The following is a 9,820-nucleotide window of genomic DNA, read 5'->3' on the forward strand; positions in this document are numbered from 1 at the left end:
ATATATATATATATATATATATATATATATATATATATATATATATATATATATATATATATATATATATATTTATTTACGATTTTTTTAAATGTAATTTTACCTATTTAAAAATATTTATTGTAATTATATTATTTTATGAAATACTAAAAATTAAATACCCATGGGGTTTACGCCCGGTGCCTCGGGGCTTACGCCTCGCCGAGGCATATGTAAAACGCCCCGCCTTTTAAAACACTGATCACAGCAAGGAACCTGTAAGAAATCCAACAAAGGATGAGGAAAAAGCCATGCAGTTCCCAGTCCAAGGAGTTTTGAAGTTATTGACTTTTGTAGTTTATGGTGGTTATGTGTGTACTTAAAGACAATTACATTTGATGCTAGTAGGATGTTGTGTGGTTTATTGACAAACTTGACATTTAATTGTTCTGTATTAAGTTAATGGGCAGAGTAGACCAACTTGACATTTGGTATTTTGGGTTGTTATGAAATATTCTGCAATATATTGCAGCTTTTGTTAGTGTATTGCTGCCTTTGCTTATGCACTGTTTTTCCCAGAATTGTCACTTGTGCACTATCTTTGCAGAATTGGTATGACCATGTTTGTGCAAGAGATGTATTGCTCCCTCCCTTATTTATGCACTGTTTTTCCAGAAATGGTATGACATTAGGGACTTGTGGTGACACAACCATTTGGTTCAATAATAAGCACTTGACACAACCATAAAATCAAATAGGTTCTTCATTCAAACATAAAACCAAATAGGTCCATACAATACATAGGGGATATACAAAATTTGCCATACATAAGGCAACAAAACATACCCAACATAGCCGACACACTACCACATTTATGCTACTATGGCAATTTGATTAGTTCAATGTTTGAATTGCCAATATGGAATAGGCTGCTTATGAACACAACAACACAAACCACAAAACACAAAATGACATTCCTATTGAACCTACACCCTTTGTTCTTCCTTATGTCTTCTTTTGGTCCATCAAGCTCAAGCAAATTCATGTCCACACTAACCGAATTGTTGTCGATAATTTTGACCTCATCCAATTCCATCTTGAGACCGTTATATTGCACTAATTCCTTCTCCAAATCTCTGATTTTGTTAACCAATATTGGGAGGATAACTTTTGATCTTGGATCAACTTCATCTTTGTCTCTCCACCGAAAAAACTTGCATTTTTTAGGCTATAAATTATCAAAACAAGGCATAAATGAAGAAATTTAATTTGAGAAATAAAACACCATAGTAGGGGCAAGACCATACACCATAATAGGGGCAAGACCAATATCTTCTTCCAGGGTTACTTTTTGACCAAGAAGTATGCATTTGCAACAAATTTCCATGTTTGCATTGCACTACGGCTTTGAGCATTGGATCAGCCTCGTCCATACACAATCGACTCAAGTCAATTTTTTCCATTACAAACCCTAACAAGTGATAAACGAACATATATGAGCAAGAATTGGGGAAGAAATTTGAAACCCTAAATTTGATATGAACAAAATTATACTAATAAACACTAAATTAAACTAACCACTTTCCACTACAAGTAATTACGTCACAAATGGGGGAGATTGCGTCCTTAAAAATGGTTGAAACGAATTTGTGGGAGCTTTTAAGTTTTTTGGCCAAATATGGTGATGGGTCGGGTAAGAATAAATAAAGGGAGGAAGAAGAAGTTACCGTTGGGATTTAATTTTTTGCCCATGTGGACTGCCATGTGGCTATTTAATACACGTTGGCGTCGAAGTTTTTGAGTTGCAACGCGCCTCACTGCGGTGTAGTCACGCACTTGTCCAGCTCAGTATTTAGGGGGGTAAATAGTATATTTAAAAAATGTCCAAGGGGTGATAGGACCCCTGCAAAGGTTGAGTGTGCAATTGAAATTTCGGCCAAACGTTAAGGGGTCATTTGGCTATTTTCTCTAAATATTATGATAATTGTTACTTCACAGTAGTGATTGAAAAGATTTGACTAATGCTCAGGCATATTTACTGTATTCGTTCGGTGCATATTTAGAGCAGTTCGTCATATAACTCGAATGTGTTGTGAACTGCTATGGTGAAATGTCTTCGTAGTCAGAACGGCATGAACTAAAGCGTTACAGTACACAACCGCTCTATGGCACTATGGCAAGCTTGAGGTTTGGATCATAATGGGATAATTAGGTACACTCTTTAGACACTGGAATATCGACGGACTTCAGAAGCAATAATAGACAAGTACAGGGTAGCTGAACAGCACTCTGCTAGGACCTCTTGATGGCAAGAAGTGTGTAGGTGTTTTGGAAAGTGTCTGATGGAGTCAAGGACGCTTTGATTTCATAGTTGGAAGTCTATGTATACAATAAAGAGCACAGGCCTGGGATTTGGTACTTTCTTTGATTTTGCCAAGGACTGGTGAACCATGGGAAGAGAATCGACTTCAATGTAAGGCATCCACATGATTCCAACGCCTAAACCAATCTACTAAAGCTGACATGGTAAAGTACACCAAAAGAAATGGGCATTTATCTCAACTCCAGTCTGACTTCATAAGATTGATACTCCATTCTAAATGGCTAGTGACTAGAATAAGATAACACTAACAAAGTGACGAGTACAGAGTACTAAACACATTGACGAGAATAAATAGCACTAATTACGGCTTTAGATACAATTTTGTTTGGGGTGGACACCTTGCTGCTCATTTCCCGCACAAACTGTAGGTGAGTGATTCTGCAAGCTTTAAAAAACACTCCAAACCCCTAGTGCCCCCAGGAAAACCTCCTTGTTTACAGGTCCGAACCAAAATGAAAAAGAAAAAAATGCAAAATAATGTAAGAGTCAAATTTGTTGAGAGGAGGGCACAACAGTCTAGGGGGCAAGACAAGTTCAGAAATCAACAAAGGTAAAGGAAGCTCTTAAATCTTGGAATTTGTCAAACACTCTCTTCTTCATGCTCTGTATCAAGGATACAAGAGCACAAGTCAGCTGCAGAAAAAGCTGAATTTCTTTCCAGGGGCCATTGTATGCCAGTAGCATTTCTCCAATTGGCCTTTAGACATGACACTGCACATTGAAAATTTTCTTCTAGTCAATCCAATGGTGAAAAAAAGGTGGGATGGTGGGATAGTTGAAACAGAAAAACGTGAAATATAAATGCAGAAAGGACAGTGCCAAGCTGTAAAGACATTGCTCCTAAAAGCAGGAAATAAAAGACAAATGTGACGTACAAGCACAAAAGAGGAATCGTCAAGCTTAAATAAGTTGGCCCAAAACTGCAGTAAAGAGAGCGCAACTACCAAATCAGATGAATGGAGCCAGTTTAATCATATCAGTTAATTTTACCGCTATAGGAGGTTTTAACACGAATGTTCAAAAGTGCAAGATATATTCCGTACCTCTGAAACATCATGCCGTGTTCCTCATTCTATATAGAACTTCTTTCTGAATGATGGAAGTGACTTTCCAGAAGATTGTCTAAGCTCACAGTCAAACTCAACTTCCAACAGCCGATGGTTTTCTTTAGAGCGATCCATTGAAAAATTAATTTTCATATTATCTCCTTGGCTAACATGTATGGATGGATGTAACAAGAACACCTGCAAATCCAAGAACAGGCAAAGTAAAACCTTTGAAAACAACGAATATTGGAAGCAATAAAGTAAATTAAGCTTTAGACAAGCTCTGAGAACTTGGCCAAGTTAATACAAACATTTAGATAGAATAGGAGTGGATACAGAGATTCATATAGCCAACCCAAACTAATGTATGTATGTAACTTGTGTGCAATAAATCTGATGAGATTTTTTAAGAAGGATACTGACAAATTGTGGATTCATCATTCTAAGTTACAAACAGGATAGACAATTTAACTTCAAACAAAAGATGGAAGTAACGGGTAACAACTTTCATTTTATAACAAGCCAGAATGAGGATGGGGAATCACACACCAGTCATATTTTTCATATGCATCGATATCCTAAGAGCAATCATAATCATCAAACGTGACAAAGCAAGTACAATAATTTTCTTTTTTATTACGTATGGTACATTATACGAGTGAAATAGCCCCAGTAATATGTCAATGGAGGAAAAGAACTCTATTGTTTAGATCTTAGTATGATACTGAATGTCCATTCAACTAAGCCATTCCAGTTGCAAGACAAAGATCATAGTAGGGTACACTAACCTGCTGCCCCCAGTGTGTCCCAAGGTCTTCACTTGGAGCTGTTGTCAACTCAATCTCATGTTTAGCTGGATTCTCCTTGCGTCCCTGAGGTGACAAAATCAAAGTGAGTTTAAAATAATATTAATTTGCACTCACTACAATGAAAGGCACAGTAAGGACAACTTACTCGAAAGTGGACATCAAACCATCCACCAAACCCACAGAATCGTGTATTTTCTGCAGTAATGAATGATGAGACGTTTGCCTGAAGACTGAGTATGTCATTCACACTTGTTGTTAAACAATCAATCTCCTTTATGACAGCAGGTTTTCCAATTAGTTGATTTGGATGAAGGTTGTTCCACAATGATGTCTACATAAAACGTTAGTATGGTCTTTTAGATGTTCAAGGAGCCAAGAAAATGAGAAATCCATCAATGAAAATAGTAAGACTGAGAAGTGCAGTGACTTCTTATGGTACATAAAATAGCAAGAAAGAAGAGTATTAAAGCCATTTTTGACAGAAATTGTTGACTTCTTCCATGTGAGTGACCTCCCTTTTTTAGTTTGGCGTTCACATCAAAAGAAAATGTCTCTCAAGTCACCTCCATTCGCCTCATGTCCCTAACTGAATTTCCATGTGTGATTATACTCATCCAACAGACTATCACACACAATGTAACAGAGGGTGTATTTTTATTTTCAACCATAAGAAGCTATTTTTATATAGACAAGTTCAGTATGAAAAAAGATATTTGACAAAAACTAATGTATCAATCAATCTGATTTTTTTAAGGTTTCTAGTCATTACTGCACAGTTTCACTTATCAAAGCTGTCGAACAAACCTCAAGAACGCGGAAAACAAATGCATTATCTACAATCATAAATTCATAAACACAATAAAACAAGCAGGCCAGCACAATGGCAGCTTATACATTGATGAATTTGATTTTTTTTTTTCAATGGAAGAGGAATACTTGCTAAAAGCTCAGTATTATGCAGAAGTAAAATAAGTGCCACTAGAAAGATGATATAAACCATAATTAAGAAATGATTATAATGAACCAAACAGTTTGCATAAACGAAAAGGAAATAACACCAACATGTAGATAGTATTTTTTCTGCTCGTCTGTGAAAGGCTTAGTCAGACTGCCCATATCCACACCATAAAACGTTTTAGTTTCATTGACAAAATGGGACCAATCAACCATGGCTCTATCATAATCAATCTTCTTTTGATCCACTAACCCAGAGCGGATTGGTGCAACCCAGATTCGAGCATGGCTTGGGTACCTGGAAAAGCAGAGAGCTTCTTGAAACAAAAGACAGACATGCAGAAACAATTTGTGACTAAATATGTACTACTAAAACACCACTAGCAGATATCTCAAATCGATATGATTAATATTTTTTGAAGAAGGATGATTAATATTTTTATAATTCTAAAAAGAAAAATTTCCATGCAGGGAGTCAATGCACGAGCATTTCTTCTTTTTTCTTTTCTTTTTGAAGGATTACAACGTTCATGCTTCTAAAAAGTAAGGGGGTGGGGTTTTGGGAAGAAACTTGAGTAAGTCGAAAGGATCTTGTATGGGAATCACGTTTTTTTCTCCAACAGTGAAGGTTGCTCTGGGGGGAGGAGGGGGTGTCCTCCTTCACTCATTCCAGTCAAGCTTCTTCATTATAGTGCGCTCTCATATGCAATGTCCCAATAAGTTTCTAAGCTTATTCGCAATGCTAGAACATGATCATACCTCATGCATCACCAAATGATTAGAGTAATTGATGGTTCGTCTTCCTTTAAAGAGCATTAACTTTCTTCAATACAAAATACTCTATTGCAGTTTATGAGGTTCAATTCCACTATACCTGAAAGAGGAGTCAGTTTAATTTATATATGCTCCCTCTGTTTTATTTTATATGAATTATCACTGTTTGGGGAGTTGAGCCATTTTCGATGACCACAATTTTATTATTAATACTTTAAATAATAAAAAGTGTTACTTATAGTACTTTTATATTGTTTCTAAATATGTATATTTTATTTTTGAAAAATAAAAAATAAAAAATTGTTGTCCCAGCTAAGAATGAAACTTAAGTGATTTGATCCTTGAACTCTCCACTTCATTCTTTTCGAAACGACTCCTTGGGGGTAGATAAAATGCATTACATTGAAGGTTGAAGTACTTTTGTGAAGTTAATTTCATGGCAAAAAAGATCAGACTTTAGTTTACACCTTATTAATAGTTAGACGAATTGAAATATGAAAGAAGTATAAAGAGATATTATCGGTGATAAATATTGGTTATGTTTACGGGCAGTGACTCTTACATAACTCCATTTGAGCTCAACCAGCGATCCCGGGCACAGATAACTGAGTCAAACATTGATTCACGTAGAAGGAAGTATCCCATCCACTCTGAAATGATTACATCAACTGCACAGGACCGATTTATTCAATTAGAATGACAAGATAGTGCTATTGTACTATTGTAGAGACGTCAATGAATTCTACTATAAAGTTTTGGCCTTTTCTCCATAGGAATAATAAGAAATTTAAGGACTTACCCTTCTCAGGCAGAGTAATATCTTCCATTGACCCTTCAATCACTTCAACAACATGCTCAAGTCCATTTGTTTTAACAAGTTCACGAGCATGTTCTGCCATCTTGGTGGCTTCAACTGCATAGACTTTCCTTGCACCTGCTTGTGCTGACCATATTGCCAATATACCGCTCCCTGTCCCTACATCCAAAACAGCCTAAACCAATTTCCATCTAAATTAATTCCAATCTACAACTGAAGATCTTAGCAAAAATATAGTAACACAAATCCAGTTCAGGGCAACCATCCAATCAAGAATAAAAACAAACGAAATTGTATGTGAAACTTATCACGTGCAAGAGTTTGTCTAATCTCGATAGCAAATAGAGAAGTAAAGCGTTTTCCTCTGAGTACTCAATCAAGTTAGTACCTCATCCATGGCTTGAGATGGGCATACATATAAAAAGAAAAAGCAATCATCTACTTTCTGAAGTTTATATGCATATAAAAATCGTCCCAAAACGCTTTTCCAACAAGTATTATTAAGCGTATGGAGAAGGAACAAATTCTTCTGTTACTTGATACAAAAAGGCTTGGTCAAGTATCCCTATGAACAGAACATTTGAACATTCAAATTACAACCTTTTTTTTTTTTTTTTTTTTTTGATGACATGGGAACCCACAGCCGCTACCCTTTGGGTGCGCACAGGGTAAACCCAGCTCCTATGCAATAGCTCGCAAACCACACAGGAGAGGTAACCCGCACTAGGCAAGCCCCGTGCTACGAGCTCGACCCAGAAGGCAAATCCCCTGCTGTCGTAGGCAGAGGGTTTCGAACCTGAGACCTCCATTATGAAAGCCCCATGCTCAACCAACTGAGCCACCCTTTAGGGTAAATTACAACCTATTTTTATTAGGAGATTTTCTCATTTTATCTTAAATTTTATGCAGAAGGCAAGCTTCCTTAATCAACCAGCAGAATTAGAGGAGATACATGATCAAAGAAGTTTGAATGAAGAACTATATGCAATATCTTCCCTAGCTGTGGAGTTTGAGGAGATAGCAAGGCACGAGGAGGTAGCCGGGAGAAAAGATCCAAGGCTCTTTGGTCGAAACGAGGGGACAGAAATACCAAGTTCTTTCATAGAACTGCAAACTCTCATAGAAGGTATAACAACGTTGTAAGCTGATAGTTGGAGAGAATAGTGTGGACAACCCTACAGAGATCAAAAGGGAAATTGACACCTTTTACCAAAAGTTGTATGCTGAAATAGAGGGTTGGAGACCTCAAGGTAATATAGGAAGTTGTCCTAGGATTAACCAGAGGATAACATGATGCTATAGGGTCTATTTGAAGCTCAGGAAATTTAGGATAGCATGAAGGCATGTGCTGGGGGCAAAGTTCCTGGACCTCATGGATATTATATGGTCTTCCTCATACAGTGTAGGGAGGTGGTTAATAATGATGTGAATAGCTGTTGTACAGATTCTATGATCAAGTGGTTTTTGGAAAAAAATTTAATGCTACTTTTGTGGCTTTGATTCCAAAAATATGGGAGCAAAGGAGCTTAAAGATTCCAGGCCTATCAGCTTGATAGGCGGTATATACAAGATCATCTAAACTATTGACAAAGAAACTAAAGAAAGAGGCATACAAACGGGTGAACAACTAACAGATCTTCATTACGGGTAGACAAATAATAGATGCTATTTTGATTGCAAACGAATGAGTGGATACAAGAATCAGAAACAAAGAGGCTAGGAAATAATCCTTATGGCTTCCCTCGCTTATGGATGGAAGTCATTTTTCTTTCCCCAGCATCTCTAACTCTTACTCCAACTAGTCCTTTGACATTATCATCATTTTTTAATATTCAAAAATATCAAGTTTGGTGCCATTATTATCAATCTATAGTAAATATTCTTTTGAAAATAATATTCAACTCACTAACCACTAAATAAGTGAGGGGAAAACATATGAAACATAAAAGGTAGTTATAACATATTACAGTTGCAAGGACCCAGAAGTCAATTGAAGACTTTCTTCAACTCTAATAACCCGCCAACTTATATATTTCTAATATCATCCACAAAAGAGTTCCTTTGTACCTTTTGGTTTCGCAAAACTTGCAGAAACTAGGGGTGTCGAATGGGCGGATTGGGCTGAATTTGGGCGCGTCAAAATGGGCGTGTTATGGACCCGTCCAAAAGTTACTTGAGCTAAAATGGGCTAAAACCGAGTCATAACCCAACCCGCCCAATTCTTACCAAGATTGAATTTCTTTGTTTGTTCTTTAATACTTTTTTAGTACTAATAAAACTATTTTCTTCCTTTATTATGGCTATATATAACATATCAAATTTAAAAAATTGTCTTTTTGAAAATATTTTGATAAGATTTGTCGTGGTTCAATTTGGGCTGCATATCAGCCCAACTTTTTATGGGCTGAGCTAATAGTTGGGCAGGTCATGGTTTTGCCACCCCTAGCAGAAACCATCAAGGTTATACTAGTTGCATTCCGTACCAAACTTGGAAGCTTAAGTTTTATTAACCAAGGTAAAAAGCACAAACTGTTTTACCTTTCCAGCAAAATGATGTTTGTTTTGGAAAATGGAATTATAGTAAGCGTCCATGCGAACACGATCAGAGAGCATCTCTTTTTGGTGGTAGAGAAAGGAATAGGTGCAGAAGTAGTTGGCATAATCAACGCCCTTGTCGACGTTGTTGTTAGGGGCGACACCATTACCATTAGAAGAGCTACCCATGTCTCTCAGCGGCTACCACTTTTGCTCTTCAAAGTGAAGACACAAATATTTTGTTTCGAATTTTAGGGCAGCAAAGAGTATGTCTATATGTCTAGCCCCCTACTTATTTTTCTACTATATAGAAGAGTGAGTTCTACTCACTCTTCGTCGTCCGTCGTGGGCCTCTCCTCATAAATAAAAAATTTTGGCCCCCCACCCCATAAACACCCCCATAAATTAAAAAAAAAAAAATCCCCCCCCCCCCCCCCCCCCCCCCAAATATTAAATAGGCCCACAAAAATAAAAAATAAAAAATAAAAAATTTTGGGTCCCCCCTAAAAAGTGAAACCCATCA

At 36.9% G+C, this 9,820-nt stretch overlaps 2 protein-coding genes across 3 annotated transcripts; both read right to left on the bottom strand.

The window, feature by feature from the left end:
* Positions 1-760: 760 nt before the first annotated feature.
* Positions 761-1,605, bottom strand: LOC132045662 (uncharacterized). 2 transcript variants are annotated; one of them, XR_009412502.1, is made up of 2 exons: positions 1,306-1,605; positions 761-1,207 (listed from the first exon to the last, which is right to left on the bottom strand). XR_009412502.1 is itself a non-coding variant. In XM_059436236.1 (2 exons), exons 1-2 carry the CDS (start codon positions 1,470-1,472, stop codon positions 860-862), a joined length of 534 nt encoding a protein of 177 aa, XP_059292219.1. In that variant the 5' UTR covers positions 1,473-1,605; the 3' UTR covers positions 761-859. The 2 variants fall into 2 exon arrangements, 1 of the variants encoding a protein (XP_059292219.1); XM_059436236.1 differs by having other exon boundaries at positions 1,287-1,605.
* Positions 1,606-2,573: 968 nt separating this feature from the next.
* LOC132045661 (protein arginine N-methyltransferase PRMT10) lies at positions 2,574-9,575 on the bottom strand. Its single transcript, XM_059436235.1, has 8 exons — positions 9,301-9,575; positions 6,745-6,937; positions 6,508-6,613; positions 5,280-5,469; positions 4,363-4,548; positions 4,197-4,280; positions 3,406-3,606; positions 2,574-3,073 (listed from the first exon to the last, which is right to left on the bottom strand). The coding sequence occupies exons 1-7, from the start codon at positions 9,484-9,486 to the stop codon at positions 3,430-3,432; spliced, it is 1,122 nt and encodes a 373-aa protein (XP_059292218.1). The 5' UTR covers positions 9,487-9,575; the 3' UTR covers positions 2,574-3,073; positions 3,406-3,429.
* Positions 9,576-9,820: the final 245 nt, after the last annotated feature.

This window comes from Lycium ferocissimum, unplaced genomic scaffold, assembly GCF_029784015.1.
Source record: "Lycium ferocissimum isolate CSIRO_LF1 unplaced genomic scaffold, AGI_CSIRO_Lferr_CH_V1 ctg7569, whole genome shotgun sequence".
NCBI lineage: Eukaryota > Viridiplantae > Streptophyta > Magnoliopsida > Solanales > Solanaceae > Lycium > Lycium ferocissimum.